The following is a 24,978-nucleotide window of genomic DNA, read 5'->3' as shown; positions in this document are numbered from 1 at the left end:
ATGGAAGGGACAGGGATGAGCAGAGCTGAGGTCATCCACATGCAGTCACGTGCAGGTTGGTGGCAGAGGCAGGACTACCCCACATCTCTCTCCAAATACACCATCACTGGATCTTCATAATGAGACACGAGCAAATCATAACCCAGGTCATCAGGCTCAGGCACCACCTTTCTGCACCCTCTGGGAGGTGGTGGAAACTCCATCAGTTGAATCACTTGAAAAACTGGATGGTGCTCTGGAAAGTACACCAAAGGGTCAGCCTGCTCTGGAGGGGCTGGGCTGAATGACCTAATACAGGAGGTCTTTTCCATCTCTCATTTGAATGATCTCACAGGGCTGAGGCCCAAACAGTGTACTAAAAAAATCAGCGCTCACCACCATGTCACACAGGTCCTTCCATGCCACTTTCTCTGGTCAACTATTCCCTCCTAATTTACCTCCATATTTAGTGTGATAATAAGGCTGCTCTACCAGAAATTTGCACAAAATGTCCCCTGGAGGACTAGCCTCTGCCACACATGTGCACCTGATCTGGCACCCCCGAAGTCTGTCTCTGTGTTGAGGGATCAGGCTGCACAGTCCCCTGCAGCTCTCTCTGCACCCCCTATGTCGTTGTCAAAGTGTGGTCAAGTTCATTTCCAGTTAAACTGTTCTTCAGGCCCCAGACTGTAAAGTTACCCTTGTGCTGTGCTGAGCGGGGAGACGGCTCTGTGCAGGAAGCCACTGTTCCCTTCAGTGCAGATGAGAATACAGAACTTGAAGAGTCCACCGAAATCCATATCCAGACCAGGGCCTGTCACACAAGCACTGTCAGTGATTGCGGTGTCACCTTCCCTCTACTTCCTCTCACCCCAACATCCACTCTCGCAGAAAAATAAAGTTGTCCTTGGAGAGTACATAGAATTGCTTCCTGTTTCTCATCCCCTAGTCATCCTAAATGACGCCGAGTTATGAGGTCCCTGAGATATGCCCTAACCGTCCTTTCTCTGTTAATCCTCAAAGTCACTCAGCTTCACAAACTAGGCTGAGGGTGCCGGGTGACTTGTCTGTTTCCTAAGCTCTCGGGGTGCATCTTCCAGTGTGGCCCTGACATGACTGTTGCACAGATAACAGATGCCACGGTGCAATAACTCAGAGGTAACATCACCAGGACACTGAGAGAAATCGAAAATATCCTGTAAGAAAATGGCAAAAGGGCTACCACCAGGATCGGCAAGCCATTGACACACCAAGGGAGGACTGTCAGCTTGTAGAGCCCTCAGCAACTGTGGCAAGATGTCCAGTGTAAGGAGAGCCACACCTGTAATTTTAAATTTCCTAATATAGTCAAACCTTGGTTCTTGAACATCTCTCATCTTAAACAATTCAGTTCTCAACCAAGTTGTTCAAGGAAAATAATATCTTGGTTGTCAAACAAAACTTCAGTTCTCAACCTGACAACCCTTTCATGCTGTATCATCAGTCACACATCTCTCAGGTGACAAAGGAAAATGTGTGAGTATGAGTCAGTTTACCACTAAACCTTGCATTGTTAACATCTCAGGAAATTGTGCTGTGAATATTTTCTAATGGGAAAAAATGATTCAGTTTTTAGTTTTCGAAGAGATAGCGTCTTGAAGAGCCTTCTGGACCAAATTAAGTTCGAGAACCAAGGTTCCACTATACTCACATTTTAAAAAGTAAAAAATAAGTGTAATTAATTTTAATAATATATTTTATTTAACCCAAACAACTCCAAATAGTGTCATTTCAACATGAAATCAATACAATTATTGAGATATGTTATATTCTTTTTTATATGAAGTCCTAGTAAGCTGGTGTGAATGTTTATATATATACATATATGTGTGTGTGTGTGTGTATATATATATGTATATAGTATATAGCACATCTCAACTTGGACTGGCAATTTTTCAAGTGCTCAGTAGCCACACGTGGCTAGTGGCTATTGTGCCACATAGCATAGGGTCCACACTACCGTACAACAGCCCCTGTGTGTCCTACATATCCCTCGGCTGGCCACCTTCTTCAGGAGGATGAATCGACTGCCTCTTTCCCAGTTCACATTTAGACAGTGGCAAAAGCAAGAATACCTACATCCTCAAGTCTGTGTTTAATCAGCACAGTAATAATAGGCACATACCACTTATTTTGTGAGCAAAAACAGCTGACATGCCTACAGAAGTCAAGCATTTTACTGAGTCTGTAGTACAAACAAGGGCTGGCTCCTGCCGAATTTTTTTATTTGGAAAAAGTCTCCAAGAGGATGGCCTTAACTATAGCACTCATTTTATGCAGCCTGTTGAGACCCTTAGATGCTCTGCCAAAAATGTACTTGAAATTAATTCTTCAAAAATACAAGAGAGCTTTACAGCTACTAAGTGTACAAAGACAATTCCTGAGTAAACCTCCAAACTACTGGTACCTCAGAATACTGGTACTGCGTCTTTTTCCTTTAAGACAGGGATTGAAGTAATTAAATGGCATTGAGTGCATTCCATATAACATGGGATGGAAAGAATGGAGACTAGGAAGACTGGCCAAACCTTAAACACAGTTGTTACTTCTGTGGCCCAGGATGACAAGCTGTCTAGTCATCGACATAGGACGCTGCCAGCCTCTGAAATATCAGCTGGCCTCTCAGATGGGCCTTCACTGGGCTCTGAGTCAATAACCAGGCTCAAAGTGGGCTCTTCTCTGCGTTCATATGACACTGATAAATAAACCCACGAGCCTTCTTTCCAGCCATAATCATACCTACGTAGAACTACCTGATTTAAAGAGCATTGAGTTTTACAAGAAAATAACTTTATAAACTCCAAAGAAATATACAGTGCACTTAGCACAGGCAAGACACAAAAGCACCTGTGCCAGTGCTGCCCAGCATAGGGTCATGAAGAAACAGGAGCACTTAGTGCTCCTCAGCTAGAGGGTCGCAGGTGCCCCACAAAGCCAGTGCAGGAGGCTGGGTCCCAAAGGCAGATGCACAGGGCCAGCTCACCAGTGTCAGTGACTGGGGATGGGGCAGCCGAGAAGACTCAGGCAGGAAGTGGGAGACACCATGTGACCCCCAGGACAGAGCAGACATTACTGTCCTCTCTGGAAGGGGAAGAACCTCTACTTGGGTCACATACTATGGTGCCTCCATCCCCCAACACCACAGATCTCAGGACTGCAGCACAGGCACTGTCTGGGTCAAATGAGAGGGGATACAGAGATATTTTAGCCTTCCAACCACTTTCATTTTGTTTATAAAAACATAAAATAAGCTATGGAAAAATAGCTCATCCAGTAGAGTAGGTCCACTTACCAAAATAGACGTGTTGAAATGTTTGCACAAAATTCTAGTTGTTATCTCAACTTATAGTTAGGAAAAAAAGTTTTGCTCTACCTCATGATAAAAACTTCAGGATCCAGAGTATTACCATATTAATGTTAAGCACTTAAAGTGAGTTCAGTATTAGCTAGATTGTCTGCCCTCATCTTGTTATTAAGCTGACTCATTGCAAAACTGTGAATTTTCTTGCAGTGAGAAATTAGCAACCATTTAAGAACAGAGCTGGGATAAATCAAGTTGTCTGCAACTCCAAATAGTTCTACCAGTTGGGGCCATTAATATGCTATAGAGAAGGGTAAGTGGGAAAAATTGGCTTCCAGCACAGGCAAAGCTCTAGAGGCTGTAAAGAACATTCTAGGCTACAATCTGTCACATTCAGACTCACAGACCACCCCTGTGTCCCAGCAGATCCCTCTGCTGCATTCCTGAGGCCCAGACACAGGGTTCTCTTCTAGGGCCCCTGCATGATTCATGCCCTCTCTCAGGGCAGAGGGCAGAAGAGCTGAGCACAAACCCGCCTGATGAATCAGGGCTGTCTCCACACAACCCTGAGGGAAAGGTCAGCCCTCAGTTACAAGTGGCCTTTCCAACTCTAGGTCCAGACAGGGAAAGCACAGGTGAGCACCTCCCATGACCAGAGGGGGTTCTGGGAGCCAACCTACCATCAGACCCCAAACAGAGCTACCATGACAAGAACCAGGTTTTTAAGAGAACAAAGAATGGCCACTAAGTAAGACACTCAATTAACTGAAGGTTCCTCTTACATGTGGAAGTAAATGCCTCAGTGGGGCAATTTTCAGAGTATGAAACATATGGAAAACGCATTAAGCTTGTGGCTTTTCAGAGCTGACAGGGTCACAGCCAATCAAAGCCCCACTGACATGTTTGTCTAGAGCTCACTAAACAATGTGCCAAAATTCCATCCCACATAGTGCAGGCCTCCTCACCTCATCCCTACACGAGCCTTGAGGAGGGACCCTGTCCTATAAAATGTGACAGGAACACTGAGGAAATATGAAGCTTGCTGAACGCCACATGACTCATGTGACAAAGGTACTCTCTGGACACCTGAAGCCAAGCCTCCAACAAATAGTCCCCAGACCCTGTGCTATAAATGAGATGGACAACATTCTCCCCAACACTGGCTCACATGTTCAGTCTAATTCTACTCTTAAAACCACACAAACCAACTTCCCAGAATGAAACAAAATCCACCTAATACCTGTGACTTCAAAAAGTTAATAAAATGATACCAGTAATGGATAAGACACCCAGACAGAAGATTAGTAAGGAAACAGAGAGCCTGAACAACACTATATACCAACTGTACCTAACAGATGTATATAGAACACTCCACCCAAATCAGAACATGCACATTCCTCTCCTGGTCTCCAGGACAGACCACATGGTGGGCCACAAAACAAGCTTTAAACATAAAAAGACATAAGTAATAAAAAGTAAGTTCACTGGCCACGGTAGAATAAAACTAGAAATCTAGAAAACTAAAAAATTCACAAATTAACATATTCTTAACCAATGGTTCAAAAGCAAAAATTAGTAAAATTCTTTGAGACAAAAGAAAACAAAACACAACATACTAAAATACAAGCAAACCAAATCCAGGGATTTATCCCAGAATACAAAAGTAGTTCAGTGTAAAAAAATCAATTGATGCCAACACTCAGTGAAGCCACCTGGCTGGTGAACACACTGATGTGCTAAGAGGGTGGCGCACCAGTTGTACTGGGGAGGCACAAAGCTCCGAAAGTGGGCCCCTCTCAGACCTCACCCCAGGTGTCTCTTCATTTGGCTATCTCCAATCTGCATCCTTTGTAATCATAAGTAGAGGGAGTTCCTGAGTTCTGTGAATAGCTCTCATGAACTATCAAACCTGACAGGGGTCATGGGAACCCCCCCGATTTGTAGCCCATTGGTCAAAAGTTTAGGTGGCCCGGGGAACCCAGTGCAGCTGGTGTCTCAAAGAGGGGCAGCCTTGTTGGGGACCAGGACCATTGTGGGGTCTGTTCTAACAATGGGTAGTTAGTGCCAGAATTGAACTGCTGTTCACCAGCTGGGCTTGGGGCCAGAATTATGTCAAAGGGCATTATCAAGAAAGTCAAAAGACAACCTACAGAATGAGACAAGTATCTGCAAATTATGAATTTGATAAGGGTTTAATATCTAGAATATATAAGAAACTCCTACAACTTAAACAAAGAGATAAACAACCAATTAATAAATGGGAAAAGAACTTGAATAGACGTTTCTCCAAAGAGGAAATACAAAAGGCAATAAACCCATGAAAAGATGGTATACAATGCTAGTCACCAGAGATGTGCAAATCAAAACCATACTGAGATGGCCCTTCACATCCACCAGGATAGCTATAACAATTTTAAATTTTTCAAAAAGGAAAATAACTGTTGGTGAGGATGTGGAAAAATTTAAATCCTCATACACTGCTAGTGGGAATATAAAATGGTGCAACCACTATTAAAAACAGTTTGGCAGTTCATCAAAAAGTTAAACATAGAATTATCCCGAGACTGAGCAATTCTACTCCTAGGAATATGCCCCAAAGAACAGAAACTAGGACTTAAACAGACATTGTACATGGCAGCAAAGTCACAAAAGCCAGAAGGTGGAAGCAACCAAGTGTCTATCAACAGATAACGGGTAAACAAAATGTGGTCTATCCATACAGTAGAGTATTATTTATCCATAAAAAAGGACAGAAGTATTGATTCATGCCACAAAATGGATCAGCCTTGAAAACATCATGCTAAGTAAAAAAAGCCACTTAGAGGAGGTTCCTAGAATAGGCAGAGTCAGAGGAGACTAGAGGTTGCCCAGGGCTGGGGGTATGGGGATGGAGATGAAAGAGCTTTGGAAAACATAAATGGTGGTGATGGTTGTACAACATTTTGAATGTAATTAATACCACTTAAAATGGTTAAAATGGCAAAATTTGCATTATGTATATATTTTACCACAATAAAAAACATGGTCAAAATATATATAAATAATGTATGTATATAACCTTCCACAGCCAGGCGCTCAATAACAAAATAATCAAATACTTGATTTTAAGACTTGAGGTTCATTTAAGTGCTGACTGAGAAGACAGGAAAATGTTCCAGGGAGAACAAGTCATCCTTTCAATTGAAATACCAGAGCATGTTTCCTGCCCCCACGTTCCACTCACTGCAGCCACACAGCTGCTCTAGACGAGGCTAAGATGCTGGTATGGTCTGGAATCCTAGAGTTCCTTATCTGGCAGCTCCCTTCCTGTCCCCAGTTCCTGGGGCAGCGGAAGGTACAGAATATACACCCAAGATTCATGTGCACTGGCATCTGGACCATGTAGCCCAGGTTTAGCCATGGCTTCTATTTGAGGGAGGTCCAGCACACCTGCACAACCTTCTGTCAGCTGCAGGCGACACACAGCCACATGCCTGGACAGGCCCTACCACTCTGAACAACCACTAGCACAGACAGCATGGGCCTATGCTAGATAGGTGACCACATTAAATGTGAAAAGAACTCTGACGCCTGTTCCGGGGATTTTAGAGGAACCACAGCAGGCAGGGTGGGACGGGGGGGTGTTGCATGTCTGCTGTCTGTCAAAGTTGTGCTCATGGTTACCAGTGACCTAGTTAACCAACAGAGCAGACAGAAAAATCATGAATGAATATTTAAAAGGCTTGGCATTTTTTGTAATTCAGCTTTCATTTCATCATGGTAGTTTCTTAAGTAGACAGTGGGGACTGGAAGTCAGGGCCTCGCCTTTCAGAGGTGGTGACTGAGGCCAGGGGAGGAGCAGCCTGTCCAAGTCTATGGGCCAACAGGGCAGGGCCAAGAGCAGAACCTGGACCCTGATTCCTAATCCAGAGCTCATCCTAGGGCACATGTGCCTTTTATTAAAATGTCAATGGAGTGTGGATGTCAGAAGTTACTAAGCACCTTTTCCCAGTTACCAAGTATGGTTTAACATTTAGAAATGACATAGGATGTGATGTAAGGAACATTTACTAATAATTTACAATTAAAGTAACAGATATTGAAATAAGTGGCTCAGCTCACTGGTAATATCTGGACTGGTATCAAAGCCATAAATAAAAACAGCATCATAAAAACCTCCCCCCCAATTAATGAATAAAATGAACAGTCTGGAAAAGGTTCAAAAGGCACAGGACAAGAAGAGAACTTGAGGAGGTATTAAAGTCTGAAATTATCCCACCACTCCTCACTCAAAAATCCTTAATGACTCCAAACTGCTTACAGGACACAATCCTGACCCCCTGCCTGGCAGGAAGGTCCCACTGTCTGTATAACACCCCTTGTAGGCCCTCCCTACCTGTCCACCCTTGAGGGTCCCCCAGCCCAGCCATCTGTCTTCCTAAACGCACTGGTCCTAGAGCATGGCCTGGCCTGCCACATGGCTTATGCAAGGATACCCTCCTGGTGACTGTGTGGCCACTGCACAGTGCACACACTGACAGTTAATACATTAACCGTTCAGATATTTATTTGGGGTTAAAGAACACTGGTTAAGTATAATCCTCTTATGTAAATTAGGTCTACAAGAAATGACTGATTTTTTTCATGACTCTGAGAGGAGACTGATGAATTAGGACTAGTTTTGATACCAGGGAACTGAGAATAGGGGAAAATGAGTAGAGTCACTGAAGATGAAATGTACTCTATAATTTCTTAAAAAGAAACAAAAGGACATGTTTCTCTTAAGATAGTTTCACAGCAAGTAGAGAACCACAGCACCCTTTTCTGCCCTAGAATTGTCTCAGGAAAGTTCCTGAGAGTTGCTGGCACCAGTTCCTATGAAACATCAATCACTCCCCTAAGAAGGCAGAGGGCGGCACCACAGAGCCCAGAGCAGGGCCTCAGTCACCTCCCGCCCAGTGCCACCGAGAGGTGTCGCCACCTGCCCCTCCTCAACAGGGCTGCCTCTGCAGTTAAATGCTTATCTTCAAACCAGCCTACCAGTTGTCTGTTTTCCAGTGAATGGACTTTTTTTTTTTTTTTTTTTTTAGTGAATGGACTTTTTGATTGAACTGAATGTAACACCACAAATTTTCTTTCAATTTTTGTGTTTATTGTTTATAAAGATAACAGACACAACAGGCAGACTAAAAGCCCTAATGTAATCAAACAGAAAGTTCAAATCTAGGACCTAAAACCTTCCCTGAAATACACACTGTGACTCTCTTTATTGGGAAAGACAAGGGCATCAGCTCAAGTCTTCTGTCGTCACTGTTTTCAGTGCTGGGGCTCCCAGAGCTCACATAGCACCTTCCCTGCAATCCACCAGGGTGGGAGCCTGCCTCAAACCTGCCTGGGTAAATCAAAACACCAGACTCGTGCCAGCTTTTCATCTGGTTCTTTCCTGGTCAGAGAGAGGCAAGATGAAGAAAGACCAAACACAGGACAAGACAGAGGAGTGGAGGTTCAGAAGTTATAAAGAAAATGTCCATGAAACCGAGACGCCCTCAGGGGAAGCCAAATGTGGTTTTGTTTTGTCATCTCCAAATGCTGCATCAAGTATGTGGCAGTGACAGACTGTAACAAAGAGCCGCAGTTCTGAGGCAGGGAAAATTGGCCCATCCCACATTAGAAAGGAGTCAGGGCACACTGCCAAGCCCATCCCAGCCAAGCCGTGCTCTCCCGCCCCCGCAGGGGTCCTCCTGCAGTGACGCAGCCATGGCCACCACATGGAGCCGCAGTCCCCACCATGCTGAGCTGCCGCCCCAGGAAATCAGGAGCACATCTCTCAGCACCAAATGCAGCTTAAGTCACCAGGACCCATTTCACGTAATGACTCTAATAGCATTTGTAGTAGAAACCGCAGCTGAATTGGGGGTGCTCTTACATTTTTTCTCCCCAGAAACTTAACTCATTCTTCCATATGCTTGAGCTTCATCACACAGCGACATCTCTTCTCTAAATAGGAAACATGTGATTAACTCTAAAAGATCATCTCTAGTGAAACTAGGTTCTCCCAGCAGGAGGGAGGGTGAACAGCTGACAGTAGGAAGCCCTGCCCCTCCTGCAGCAGCTCTGCCCAGCCCACTGCTCGGGTCACCACTTCCTCCGCCCTGAAGCCAGAGTCCTGACTCACTTGGCCGCTGTTCCCAGCACCAATGCACAGGCTCGCTAATAAGACTTGTTGACGACAGTCAGGACCAGCCACACAGACATGTGCACTCACGGGCTGTGGGTACATTCATCCTGACCTCTCCCACCCCTCACAGCTTTCAGGGGAAGGGCCCTATGAAACTGCATGGCCACCTTCAGAATCAACAGATAAAATCACTACATCTCCCATAACAAAGCTGCACGTACCTTCCTCAGCCTCACCACCACCATGGGGCCCAAAAGAGCATGTCTCAGATTCAACACCTTCTTGGTGGGGGGCTCCCAGATACCACCAGCCTGAGACCCATGCTTTCATCTACTCTCAGGAGTATGGGCAAGTCAGCCTTTACAGGTCAGTGGTTCTCAAGCCCAGAGTTGACAAGAGCCACGTGTTCTGGAAGCAATTAGGAACCTGCCACACTTGCTAGTTGCAGCTAAAAAGCAGCATTTCTATGTTATTACAAAAAGTGACTAAGTTAGACCAGGAGGAAAAAGTGACAAAACATGTATATTTAAAATACCCCACAGTAAAGATGAACACTTTTTCCCCAAAAGGAAAGGGCTAAGCTTAAGGAGTCTATGCTGGTGCAGACACATAGAAAACAGGCTGGCAGGCGTGTGTGCAGGACCAATGAACTGGTCTCTCCAAAGCAGAGCTGGGCCTGATGAACCCTTCAAGCTATAAACTGACCTACAGGGCACCAGGACAGAGAGCATACTGCTCACCCTGGGGGAACCAAGTCAGGAAGATGCAAACTGTAAAACATTGATTTCAACAAATAAACTGCAAAGGAAAAAGAAAAGATGACAGAGGGAAGCTGTGCACTGAGGCCCTTCACCGGGCACAGTGCTTAGGCCTCATGGGCTCCTGAGCTACAGATGCACAGCACCCTCCTGAAGTAGGAGGATGGGGAGATTGGAGCACTGGCTTGATGTCTGATGACAGAAGAAATTATTTTTTATTTTTTAAAGGTGAGTATGATATGATGTTGGTTTTTAAAAAGTTTTTATCTTTTAAAGATACACACTGAAATATTTATGAATAAAATAATGTCTACGTATTTGCTTCAAAATTATTAAAAAGAAAAAAAAGCCATCGTATTGACCAGCAATAACAAAGGAAGACAAATTAAAAGTATTTCTATCAAACACTATTTAAATTTCAACTTTCTGGTCACAAAGTTGCAAGCCTCTTCAGAATCCAGTTGAGCACTTGAGAGATAACAGAACAAATGCCCTCAACTAGGTGCACACACACAGCACATGGAACACATGTGTACACACGTACGCAAAAACTCACAGCATACACATAGTACACATGTACATACATGTAGGAAAGAGAAGGGAGTCATCTGCAAGGGAAGATGAAGCCCCCAAAAGTATGTTACCTGTCTGAGCTCCTGGGTGTCCTCCTCGGAAACGAGTGGCTCACTCATCTGTAGCTGAAGCAGCCCGCCTTCCTGGCTCCCTGAGGAGGGCTCTCGGTGCCTGGCGCAGTCCACTGGCCTGGATGCTGAAATGCAAGTCAAACAGACATCTTCCATAACTTGCACACAATGCAGAAGCACCTGCGACTTTGCAAAGATCGCCCCAGCTCTTTGGGCCAACAAAGTGTCCCCACCGGCATCTGTCCATCTGCAGTCTCTGTACTGCTGTGGTCCCCTCCCTGAGCCTCTGCAAAACTGAGTGGCTGTGGGGCCTGCCCAAGCTTTGCCTTCCACTCCAGTCCAGGGTGGTTTCCTTACTCCACTCTAATCCCAGTGAAACACTGTACATACCCAGGGTCTGGTTCTATAACTGGCGCTCAGAAGAAAGGCCCCTATCCAGGAGTAATCATTTTCTTTATGAGAAAAGACTATAGATTTGGAGTTTAAGACAGTATTTGTTGAAACCTCATGAACCCTACAGGGTGCTGCGGGTCTGGAAAGCACCAGCTGGCTGGCCAAACAAAGGTGACTATGGAGTCATGAGGTGGGGCAAGTGAGAACGCCGTGAGGCCAGGCACTGCTCAGAATGGGTTTCTGCTCAAACAGCACCTGCCCGGGTAACGTCCCTGAGGAGCAGAAGGGCAGCCTGGATGGAGACAGTGCTAACCGTGTGGCTTACAGCCCCTCCCGCGGTGTGCCACCTGTCCTTTATTTAAAGAACTGACTCCACCTGTACCCTGGCACTGGGAGCCCAGATAAAGGCATCAATTAGAGTCTGCTGGCTGCTCTTCTGCACAAACCACCTGAGGTACAGAGCACAATTACTAATTAGGACACTGGAGAGGAGGGCAGGCAGCAGAACGTGCACTGATCTGAGAATCAGCACCAGATCCTTTGAGCAGCCTTCTCTGCTTTAGTGGAATGGAGGGCACAGCAGGGCAACAGTTGACCCCCACATCCTTCCAAGGACTTAGTGGTGATGAGCAGAACCGCCTTTTATCAGAGCGACTTGGAACTCCTGCTAAAGAAAGGAGACGAGAAGCAAACCTGTTGTGGTTTGGCTCTCACTGGGCTGAAGGGCTGCTGCCCAGCTGGTGGACTTCCGGACACACTGACTGCGCCAGCCCCTCCTTGGCGGTAGAGGTCAGCCACCTCCAGCATGCACACAAACACCCCCACTATTCTTATTTCTTAAAATAATTCTTACAAAGAACATTCCCTGAGAGTGGCTGGCCTCATCCAGGATAAAAGCAGGTTGTAATGAGAACGGGAAGCAGGTTTCTCAGAGTCCTGGGAAGAAGGGCCTAGGCCAAATCGAGTAAGCTCAGGAAGCAGTCAGAGGAGTGAGTCTGCTGGAGGCAAGACCCCAGCCCTCCCCCAGGCCCATCTCTAACTATGCAAGTGAGAAACGCATCCTGCAGAGCCGTCACATCTGTACCACATCTCCAGGTCTGGAAAAGTTTCACAAGACAAAACTTTACCGCAAACCATGCACTCAAATGTCTGCTGTTCTAGTCCATTCTTTATGAAAAGGCTAGTTGAAGCCCTTTTAAACTAATGTCATAACTTGTGTTCTACACTTGCTAAAGTCTCACCTACTCCAACATCCTGGGGGGCTTGTTCATTAGCATGATGCCCACCATTCCTGTGTGGTCTAAAGTGTTGCTGACTGGGACGTGACATATGAAAAGTCCTTTTTAAAGTGTCGGTCTGCAGCAGAGCACCCTCAGCTGGGTTGGAAGCTATCATGGCAGAACAGAGGGAGTATCCTACTAATTATTAGCCTAAAGGAGAGGCCACCTGAAGCATGACATTAAAGTGTTATCTGTGATGACACAATGGCCAAGTGCACTTCACTGGCCCATGAGAATAGCAGTTCTCTGGCCTGAGGGGTAAGGAAATGCCTCCCTCAGTCATTCTGCATGCCCCCTCTTTATCCCCAGCATGCTGGCCCCACCTCCCTCTCCGCCCACACAGGTCCTGCACTCCGCCCTTCCCTCAGCAACCAGTAATCCTAGTATCATTCCATTTGCACACCTTTTAATGAACTTGCTTGGAACTGCCCTTCTGTTTATTTTTTCAGCATTTTCTCACTCCAGGATCTCCCTGACTAGCTTCTGTGAGAGCAAGGTCCACTCACTGACACTGTCCCAGGGACTGCGCTCTGGTGTCCATTTCAACACCTACAGCTATATTACTGACAGAGACGTACTCTTTTTGAACATTTAACAAAAGGGTATTACCTAAACAACCAGAAAGCCAAAATGGAGGATATTTCTTCCTGGAATATACTAAGTCAGGGATGTTTTTCAGCGGGATCCCACTCAGCACAAGGCCTTGGCCACCCCCAGTGCTCTGTGTTGACACTGGAGTTGTTGACTCAGTTACCTCAATGCTTTGAAATATCTTCTGAGAAAAATTAATTTGGTTCAGTATAAGATGGTTTTTGTCTCTAAAGTCATTAATTATCTCTGTTAACCAAACTAAGCACACATTGTTCAAGTTACAAGGAAACTTACAGATGATTTCACTTTCCAGGAAGGAGGGGACATCGAGGAGGACCTGACTGGGTTGAAGGGGCAGCACCAGAGGGCAAATGTGAGGCAAGATTTCCATGGGGTGAGAGGGTGACCAGGGCATCTTTAATTAGGTGGTCAGGGAAGGCCTCACTCAGAAGGTGACAGTCAGTAAACAACAAAGACAAAAATCAGTACCAGAACCCTTAACAGTGCCCGGCACGGACCCTACTCTGACGGAGAGAGATCTGCGGGCTTCCTCCCACACCTGTCACTCCAGGACCATGAGACAACCTGGGAGAATGCTAAGGTTGCTAAAAAGCATCAAGGCCACTAAAGCAAGGAGAGTCTGAGTAACCCACACAGTCAAGAAGGGTACAAGGAGATGTGCGGCAGAAATGTCAAATGTCACGTGGGATCCTGAAAGAGTAAAATGTAAAACCATCTGGATAAAGTATGGCCTTTGAGAATAACAACATATCCATATAGGTTCACTAGTTATGACAATAAACAACACTAATGTCAGGTGACAACAAGAGGAGAAACTGGGTGTGGGAGACATGGGAACTCTGAACTATCCTTGTAACTTTTTTTGCAAGTCTGAAACTATTCTAAAATTTGAAAGATTATTTAAAAGATACGGTGCAGAAAAATAGCAATTTGCAACTGCTCTTCCCTAAGGTGGAAACTGCCCACCGGTGTCATTCTGGGCCCTCACCGGTCCACAAGACACATTACCTCAGAGGTCTCTGGAAAGTTCTTCTGGATGCTCACCCAAAGCAAACACCTGTCTTCTGTTACTAGACTGCCACCTTCTGGCCACATATTCTACCCAAATACCTCATCAAGGAGAGGAATCCATTTCTGAGATGTCAGTCACTGTTTCCACCTTCACTGTCTCTGCAGTTTCCAATGTGGAATAGTAAAAACAGAGGTGATGGCAGACACGACACAGAGGCGACAGTGAAAAATTGGCTCTCATCACTAGGCTTGCAGAGGACACTGAGAAGTTCCTAGCAAGTCAGATACCATCTTGCTTACTAAACTCAGCAAGCTGGCTTCTTCCAAACGCACCATCCCTCATTACCTGAGCCTCTTCAAACCCACAGCTGTAAGGTGCACCTACTCTGCGAGGCAGAGTGGCCTTGCAAAGGGAGGATGGCACCTCTTGCTCAGAGCAGATGCAGACATTCTGCAGGGATCCCACCCAGAGCTAAAGTTAGCACCGAGATGAAAACCCATCTGTCAGCTCATTCCACACACATTGATCCCTTACTGTGAAAGACCAGGCTATAGCTATTCAATCTAGGTGTTGTCGGGAAGGTATTTGTAGTGTGGATGAAGGCCCATAATTGTTGGTTGACTTTAGCTAAGGGAGACTGTCCAGATAATGTGGTGGGTCTGGTACAATCAGTTGAAAGGCTTTAAAAGCAGATCTTTGGCTTCCTGGAGGAGGAAGATGATGTTCAGCCTGTGGTCAGCAGTCTCAGCCTGTGCACAAGAGGTCCAGTCTGCCCTTCCTGACAACAGGCCCTGTGGAACTCGCACTCTCCTATCTTCCTACAGTCTGCCTGTGGTTGTAGAGGCCCTGCACTTGCTTCCTGCTCCTCTCCAGCCCTATATGCCACCTGGGTGCCAGAGTCAGAGCCTGCCATTGCTCCTGACAGTAGGTCCAGCAATTTTGTGCAGTGTGACCTCTATGCCAGACATAGCATGCTCGCATCTGCTATCTCATTCATTACATTCTGTGCCATGTTTTCTATCAGAAACCACCATGCCTAACAACCCAAAAACATGGTGAAACTCTGTGAGAAGGAGAGTTGTGGGTTTTATTTAGTATTTTTTTCCAAGACTGTAGGTGCCGGACACCACGCTTGGCACTGCGGGGTTCTCAATCAGCACTGACGAAGCTAGTGGCTGATGGTGCTCTGTGTGTGGTCCCTCTGGCCAGAGCCTCCTTCTCTCACTGCTGAGGCCCCTCCCAGGAAAAAACGCAGTGGGGTGACTCAGTCAAAACTTGGGACATCAGACCCTACCCAGCTGGGCTTGTACATGGCCTTGCCTGAAGGGCCCTCTGGTCAGGGCCTCACATTGGCAGCTACAGCCCACCCTTCTTGGCTCTTTTATGGGCCAGCTTCAAAGTCTTGCTTTGAGTTAAGGGCCAAAGAAAAACCAGAAATGCCAAGACAATAAGTGTTTAAATTAAGTTTTTACATTAACATTTCTAACATTTTGGATCTTATGATATCAGATCTATTATCAAGTATATTTCTTTTTGAAACTTGAAGCCATGTTAGGGAAATAGGTTACATATTAGAATTAAAATCAATCACTTAAGAGAAAAAAGAAAAGGAATTGGAATAGTAATAAACACGCAGGAATCAAAATTAATAAGACTATTACTTGTAAAAAAAATCACATTAAATACACAAGTAATATTACCTATAACTCTAGTATTAGAAAATATCAGAATATTTTACGACTTTGGGATTTCTTAAACAGGGCTCAAAAACAAACTTAAGGGGGAAAATGGTGGATTTGACCACAGCAAAATTAAAGATTTCTGTAATGGAGGGTGACAGTCTGGGAAAGCACTGGCAGCCTCTCAAATCAATAAGGAATGAGTATCTAGAATACATAAGGAACTCTTGCAAATCAGACAAAACAACAAATAAAACAGAACAGGCAATCCACAGAGCAAAACCTGTGGGGCTAAAAAGCAAATAAGCACCAGATGCTCCATCTCACAATCAGTGAAAAAAATAAAAATAAAAAATACCATCAAGATGCCACAGAACATCCGTCAGAATGGCAAAATTGAGAGGTCAGACAACATCAAGTTATCCCATGCTAGAAAGGAGGCTGGGACCCAAGAACCTCGAGATGTGTGGACATGTGATATATCCACATGTCCTGTCTCCCACACTGGACCACACTGGCCACGCCCAGCTACACCCTTCACTCCCCACAGAGACCTGCAAGAGAAGACCACAGCCTCACTGCCAGAGAAAGCAAGACTTTCAGAATACCCCCGGAAGCCATGTAAACCACACAAACTATGCTGCATAGTTTTCAAAGATTCTAATACCTGAACACACACCTAGAAGGTGGTCTGGGAAGACCTCAATCAAATATGAAGGAAAATAGGAGTGAAGCTGAGTCAGGGTGGGGGGAATGGATACTCACCAGAACAGGTCGGGTTGCTTCCAGTTAAGACCTTCAAGTGCTAGTTCTCAAATTAAATGGAGAAAAAAGTGAAGACACCTAACTCAGACCTTCTCTTTTTGTTCTGAAAGGGTCACCAAAATCCTTTCTGATCTATTTGGAAACCTACAAAGCTCTAAAGTGTATGATAAACCTAAGTGATTTGAGATTCACAGTTGGCAAGTACTAAGGAAAATGGTCTGAAATTATTTTTATTTACAAACAAGTGGGCAGTTGCTAGTGAGCTGGAACCAGCAGCTGCTCCAAGTGATGCACCATGTTAAGTACGTACCATGGGCAGCTGAGTCTGACTGGGATTTCTGAGTCTGTGCACAAGCTGTGTTGATGATCACTTACCTGCCTGCCATGAGGTTCCAGTGCTTCTGAGCATTAAGGCATCTTCTAAAAACTCGATCTTCTTGCTGAACTGCATTTCTAAAATGGGGACAACCTCTGGCATCTTGGCAGATATCAAACGAAAAGCTATGTCTGGCTTCCCAATGAACCGCTGGCGGATGCTAACTTCATAATGGGTGTGAACCTTAATGTCATCTACATCTTCTCTTTCAAATCTGTGTATCAGCAAAGAATTTGAGTCATGGATTTCCAACCCAGAAACAAGGATGGTGAGCCTTCCTGGCTTAACATGAGATTCTGTTCTTTGGGAAATAATAGCAGGAATTCTGATCACTATCCCTTCTTTTCCAAGAGCTTTTGTACTAGCCATTGAGGAGCCTTCCCTGGACTTTGTGTCTGGTGGCATCTTCCAAAGTTTGAAGCTAAAGGGCCACCAAGAAGGAGATTCCAGCTCTGTCAACAACCTAGAAGATCAAACAAAATACAAAAAAGTGGGTCATGCAATTTTTTATACTTGTTTTTTTAACTGCTTTAGCCTTTATAAAGCACTTGTATCATTTCATAGTTTTCTTTTCCACAAGTACTCCATGAAGCAGAAAGAACAGAAATGATTATCCCCATGTTTTAAGAAAAGAAACCTGAGGCTAAAAGCAACAGGGTGTTTGTCTACAGATACAAAGCTAATCAGCAGTGGACATACAACAAAAGATGTATCTTCTGACTAGAATGTTACTCTTACTACACTTGACCCTGGGTAATTCTGACTCAAAATAAATCCTGTTCTTAATTTCTAGAGAGCTAAAAGAACTTCTGGCAGTGACCTGTATTGTCCAATACAGTAATAAGCACATGTGGTTACTCGGTACCTGAAATGTAGCTAATGTAATGAGGAACTGAATTTTAAACTTAAATTTAATGTGGCTCGTGGCTACCATATTGGACAGCACAACTCTAAAGTAACCACTAGTAATACTAACAGATATATCTAAAAAGTCAATAAAAGAGGAAAAAAATAGAAGTAGGTGGAATTAAACACAACCATATTAGTAATCATACTAAATAGAAATGGACTAAATTCTTTAATTAAAAGGGAGATTGTCAGTCTGGGTAAAGAAACAAGACTCGGCCATATCTTGTTTACAAAAGACACTGTGAAATATAAGGACACAGATACAGCAATAGCAAAAGAATTAGAAAAAAGACATATCATGCCAAAAGTAAACTTTAAGACAAAAAGTGTTACCAGGAAAAGAGGGACCATGCATAATAATAAGAGGGTCAATCCAACAGAAAGGTTTAACAATATATGTATGTATCTAATAACAGAACTTCAAAAACTCATTCAGCAAAAATGGATAAAACTAAAAGGAGAAATAGAGAATCACAGCTGTAGATTTCAACAAATTTCTCTCTATGGTTGATACAGCAAGAAGACAAAAATAATTAGTAAGAATATAGAAATTTTGAGCAACACTATTTAACGAACTCAACCTGATTAGTAGTCACAGAACTGCTGAATGCATTCTTTTCAAGTATACTCAGAACATTAAAAAAAAAAAAGACTGCCCTAGCCGGTGTTGCTCAGTGGTTAGAGCATCGGCCTGTGCACCAAAGGGTCAAGGGTATGTACCTGGATTGAAGGTTCGATCCCTGCCTCAGTCAGAGCACACATGGAAGGCAATTAATTGATGTGTCTCTCTCACATCAATGTTTCTTTCTCTTTCTCTCTCTCTCTTCCCCTCTTCCTCTTTCTTCCACTCCTTCTAAACATCAATGGAAAAAATATCCTGGGGTGAGGATTAACAACAACAACAAAAAGTGTAACAAGCCTCAATAAATATCAAGTATTGAACTCATCCAGAGTATATTCTCTGTCCCCAAAGAAATGAAACTAGAAGTCAATAACAAGAAGCTAACTAGAACATTCTCAAATACTTGGAAATTAAATGCAATTTTAAATAAAAGATATCTAAGTAAATTCTAAATAAAATATATGAAGCAAATGAAACTGAATACATAACACACACAAAAAATGGTGAAATACAAATAGAGCAGTCATGAAAGATAAATTTATTGCTCTCAATGCACATATTTGAAAATTTTTTGGAAAGGTTTAAAAATTAGTGATCTGTTTCTATTTTTAAAAGTTATAAATTAGCCTAGCCAGTGTTGCTCAGTGGTTTAGCATCAACCCATGAACCTGGAGGTCATGGTTTGATTCCTGGTCAGGGCACATGCCCAGGTTTTGGGCTCAATCCTCAGTAGGGGGCATGCAGGAGGCAGCCAATCAATGATTCTCTCTCATCATTGATGTTTCTCTCTCTCTCTCTCCCTCTCCCTTTCTCTCTCTAAAAATCAACAAAAACATATTAAAAAACTGATTTGTATGATCTCTTTAAAAAAAGTTATAAATTAAACCCAAAATAAGAAGGAAAAGTAGAAATCAATAAAATTGAAAACAAAAAATATGAAATATTAACAAAGCCAAAGTTGGTTCTTTAATTTAAAAAATTAAACCCCTAGCAAGAGATGCTCAAGAAAAAAAAAATAAAGAAAATGCAAATTACCAATACCAGGAATAAAAAAGGGGGCATCACCATAGATCCTTCAGCCACTGAAAGGCTACAGAGGATATTATACTCAACTTACACAGATAAAATGGACAATTTATATGAAATATACAAAACACTTGAAAACCCAACATCTGAAACCAAGGTGAGAAAAAGTTTAAGAATACGGAGAGCTCACAAAGAAACTGAATCTGTAATTAAAAGAGCTTTCATGATGAGGGGGAGGGGACTATGGTTTAGGTGTGACTTCACTGATGAATTCTGTAAACATAAAAAAAATAGCAACTGTACACCAACTCTTTCAAAGACTAGAGCAAAGAGTGAATGCTTTACCCATTCAGTTCACAAGACTACTCTAATTCCTGTTCCAAAACCTGATAAGGGCAATATAAGAAAACAAGAACATAGCAATATCCCTTAATAACACAGATGCAGAATTCCTTATGAAAATATTAGTAAATCAAATCTAATAATTTATAGAAAATACTACATCATGATTAAGTGGTATTAATCCCAGAATACTGAGGTTTGTTTAACATACAAAAAATTAATCAATGTATCTCATTGGTAGAAAAACAGAAGAAAAACTGTATGAGTATCACAAAAGAGGCAGCAAAAGAATCTGACAAAATACCACATTCACTCATGTTAAAACTTCCAGCAAGCTAGAAACAGGAGGAAATTTCCTCAATCTGATATAGGACATCTATAAAAAACTTACAAGTAATAGCATGCCTAATGTTCAAAAAGTCAATGTCTTCCTTCTAAGATCAGAAACAAAGTTTTAAAAAGTGGGCAGATTTAGAAACTGTCTGAATTTTGAAAGCATTCCCGAAATACACAGATCCAAGGCAAAGCCTTATCAGTACTGGGTGTTTAAGCATAACCTCTGTCTAACCACTGGCTCAACACTAAGCTATGCTGACGCCAGAATAACCCATAGGAGCCAAGTCAAGCTTAAAAATTAAAACATTTACAAACAAAAATAAAAGGCTGAGCAGATGACAAATGTTGCACACTACAGTGGAAATATACCCTGCCAAATTAATCTGGGCAAGTTACTAAAATGAACAAAAACGACCACCAATAGCACCACCCTGTGGTGAAGAGCGAGATCAGAATCCAGAATTGCAACAATATATATTTTTAAATGCCAAGTCTCCTAACAAAAAGTATGAGGTATACAAGGAAACCAAAATGTGACCTATACACAGGAAAAAACCCAAAACACCAAACTACACAATCAATAGAATCCATTTCTGAAAGCATTCAGATAGTGAATTTAATAGATAAAGATTTCAAAGAAGTTATAAATATTCAAGAAAGTATAGGAAACCAAATTAAAAGGATTAAAGAACAGCATAATGACGATGATTCATCAAATAGAGGCTATTAATAGAGAGACAGAAATTATATAAAAATGAAGCAAATGAAAATCCTAAAATTAAAGTCACCATAACCCAACAAAGAGAGTCCAGGACCACATGGCTTTACTGGTGAATTCTACCAAACATTTAAAGAAGAATTTATACTAATTCTTATCAAGTTTTACCAAAGCTAGAAGAGGAGAAAGCAATTCCAAACACATTTTACAAGGCCAGCATTACCCTGATACTGAAACCAGACAAGGACACCACAAGAAAAGAAATTTATAAGCAAATATTCCAGATGAACATAGATGCAAAAACCTCAACAAAATATTAGCAAACCAAATTCAACAATATGTTAAAAGGATCATACACCATGACCAAATGGGATTTATTCCAAGATACAGGGATAGTTTGACATTCAAAAACCAATCAATGTGATATATACCATAGTAACAAAATAAAGAATAAAAATCATATGATCATCTCAATAGATGACAACTATCAACAAAGTGGCTATGGAGGAAATGTACTTCAACATAATAAAGGCCATACATGACAAACCCACAGCTAACATCATAAGCAACAGAGAAAAGCAGAAAGGTTTTCCTTTAAGATCAGGAACAAGACAAGTATGAGGTATGAGATATACAAGGGAACCACTTTTATTCAACATAGTATTGGAAGTCCTAGCCACAGCAATCAAACAAGAAAAAGAAATAAAAAGCATCCAAACTGGAAAGGAACAAGTAAAACTGTCTCTATTTGCAAATGACATGACATTATATATAGAACCTTAAAGACTTCACCAAATACTGTTAGAATAAACAATTTTAATAAAGTTGCAGGATACAAAATACACAAAAGTCAGTTGCTTCTATACACTAATAATGAACTATCAGGAAAGAAATTAAGAAAACAATCCTATCTACAATCAGATCAAAAAGAATAAAACACCTAAGAATAAATTTAACTACAGAAGTGAAAAACCTGTACATTGAAGACTGTTAGACACTGAAGAAAGAAACTGAAGACACAAATAAATGGAAAGATATGCTCATGGATTGAAAGAATACAGTAGTTCCCCCTTATCCACAGTTTCTTTTCCATAGTTTGTTACCCATGGTCAACCATGATCAGAAAACAGTAAATGAAAAATTTCAGAAATAAACAATTTTATAAATTTTAAATTGCATGCCATTCTGAGTAGTATCATGAAATATCAAGCCTTCCTTCATAAAGGGATCAGCACTGCATATGCTACCTGCCTGCCAGTCATTCAGTAGACATCTCGACTATCAGATCAACTGTTATGGTACTGCAGTACTTGTGTTCAAGTCACCCTTACTCTACTCAAAAATGGCCCCAAAGCAAAGTAGTAGTAATGCTGGCAATTTGAATATGCCAAAGAAAAGCCATAAAGTACTTCCTTTAAGTAAAAAGGTGAAAGTTTTTGACTCATTAAGAAAAAAAAACAAATTGTATGCTGAGATTGCCAAGAACTATGGTTAAGAACAAATCTTGTATCCATAAAATTGTGAAGAATAAAGAACTTTGTGCTAGTTTCTGTCCCATATCAAACTACCAAAGTTACAACCACAGTGTGCAATAAGTACTTAGTAAAGTTGGAAAAGATTAAATCTGTGGGTGGAAGACATGAATCATGCTATGCCAGAAAGCACTGAGCCTATATACGAAGATTTCTGCAAGGGATCCCCTTATATGAGTGACACGAGCCATTTACTACCACAAGTAAGGGATGGTTATACATATTCAGGAATAGGTTTGGACTGAAAATATGAAAATTATTATAGATGCTGCATCTGCCAAAGAAGAAGCTGCTGCCACATTTCCAGAAGAGGTGGGGAAACTGATTAAGAAGGAAGGATACCATCCAAAGCATGTCTTCAATTGCAATGAAACCAGGCTCTTCTGGAAGATGATGCCTAACAGAACCTACATTTATAAAAATGCAAAGGAGGGGGCAAGCTGCAGCAGGTCTCTGGCTCCTGCCCTCAAGCAGGAAGATCTGGGCTCTGGAGTTATGGATTATGAACCCATATACCATGCTCTTACTATAGACACACCACCAGAACCACGATATCCTTGTTTTGAAACACCTGCAAGAAGGGGCACAATACTTTTCTATTAATAAAGCAGATGTTTCATCCTGCTCTGAAAACCGACACAATGGCTTTACTCCCACTGGTGGTGTTTCTAGCTTTGCTGCTTCCATTCTTACCTGCAGAAGGAAAGAATCTAACCTTTACTGCTTTGTTAACCACTCAAACACAAGTCCAAAAAGACATTGCAAATAAACACAATGAACTAAGAAAATCAGTCTCTTCACCTATCAGCAACATGCTAAAGATGGAATGGAGCAGAGGAGCAATAGCAAATGCCCCAAAGTGGGCAAACAAGTGCACTTTAGAACACGGTAATGCAGAGGGCCCCCCAAAAAACTATAAAATGTGGTAAGAATTTCTATATGTCAAGTGAGCCTGTAACAGGATAAAACTATATACTACTCTAACCGCAGAATAGAACTAAAATATGAATGTACTAACAAAACAAACTTATACAAAAATCTACATAAAGCAACCCATATTTATCTTAGTAAATGTTAAATCCAGCTTGTTACTCTAACACGATTTTTCCTCTCAAAACTAGAGCTTGCACATTAGAAGTTTTTTTCAGTATACTTTACAGGGATTTGCAGTTGATTCAGTTCTTGTGTGAATCTAAGAAGTAGCCTGACCTTAAGACACTCTCTTCCCCCAGGAATTCAGCTGACAAAAAAACCAGATGGCCAACACAAGGATGCTGACCACAAAGATCCATATCAAAGCCTACAAGAAGATGTCCTGCATGCCCCACACTAAAACTTACACTAACCAACAAAATAACATTGATTAAATGACATATAATGAACAATACTTTTCCCAGATCAGGAAATAGGATGTATGCCTTAAAACAAAGGCCCAGTGAGTCATGCCTGCCATAAATTGCTAACAACCTTTTTTTGAGCATATTGCAGAAACTGTTCTGGATCCTGCCTTGGAGCCTGGAGTGGCTTGAGACCACAAGACTTTGGTTGACATTAAAGATCTGCATCGGGACCAGCAAGAACACTGCCTGCATGTCCACAGTCCCTTCTCCCTGATTTGTTTGTTCTGCTTTCCCTCTCCTTCTTGATAAAAACCCCTGCCTGCACTGAGATGTTAAGACTGTTTTACAGGACAGAAGTCTGCCATCTTCTCATGTCGCTGGCACTTGAATAAACCACTTTCCTTCTCACCAGCACCTGTCTCACAAGCTTGGCTTTCTTTGCATCAGGCAGCCAAACCTGCATTTGGTTTCAACCTTACTGCCTGGTCAAATGCAATTCAAAACTGGTATGATGAGAGCCACGATTTTGTCTATTGTCAAAGACTTCTAGTACAGTTGTTGAACATTATACCCTATTTGCTACTCATCTTACCATGTTGGGTATGGAATTGCAGATTGTCCCAATCAAGACAGTCTAAAATATTACTATGTTTGTCAATATTGTCCTGTTGGTAATAATGTTAGTAAAAAGAGTACCCCTTACAAACAAGAAACATTCTGTGCCAATTGCCCTGGTAACTGTGACAATGGGCTATGCACCAATAGTTGCCAGTATGAAGATATCCTTAATAACTGTGATTCCTTGGAGACAATAGCTGTCTGTGAACATGAACTGCTCAAGGACAGTTGCAAGGCCACTTGCCAATGAGAAAACAAAATTTACTCAAATGCTCAATGTTCATTGCACAAGACTAAGTGGAAAAGGGATGCATCACTTAACTGACACATGCCAGAGGAGAAATTGTAGGCATGTTGGTTATAAATTTGATTCCAGTTTTTCTCTTGGATCTTTACAGAAATCTCTCTCATACATCAATTTACAAAAGCAGCATAGTCTATGACAACTTTGGACTTTAATATAAACTTGGTACTTTAATAAACTGAATCAAGTTGAGGATTTTTAAAACTGTATAACCACAAGACTCAGGTCACCAGAAC

The 24,978-nt window shown here is 42.3% G+C and overlaps 1 protein-coding gene and 1 pseudogene across 4 annotated transcripts in view; one reads left to right on the top strand and one right to left on the bottom strand.

The window, feature by feature from the left end:
• SNAP47 (synaptosome associated protein 47) overlaps positions 1-24,978 on the bottom strand; it is a 45,444-nt gene that overhangs the window by 2,723 nt on the left and 17,743 nt on the right. For all 4 annotated transcript variants that reach the window (XM_016203509.2, XM_016203507.2, XM_016203508.2 and 1 more), the window contains 2 exons: positions 16,995-17,458; positions 10,879-11,003 (listed from right to left, as the gene is read on the bottom strand). In XM_016203509.2, coding sequence (XP_016058995.1) covers positions 10,879-11,003; positions 16,995-17,458 — 589 coding nt within the window. The remainder of the gene's footprint in view (positions 1-10,878; positions 11,004-16,994; positions 17,459-24,978) is intronic.
• Positions 22,588-24,763, top strand: LOC107529918 (cysteine-rich secretory protein 3 pseudogene; annotated as a pseudogene).

The sequence above is a fragment of the Miniopterus natalensis genome, chromosome 4 (genome assembly GCF_054644295.1).
Source record: "Miniopterus natalensis isolate mMinNat1 chromosome 4, mMinNat1.hap1, whole genome shotgun sequence".
In the NCBI taxonomy this organism is placed as follows: Eukaryota; Metazoa; Chordata; class Mammalia; order Chiroptera; family Miniopteridae; genus Miniopterus; species Miniopterus natalensis.
Note: the sequence above shows the minus strand (reverse complement) of the source record. Positions and strands in the feature narration are given on the sequence as shown.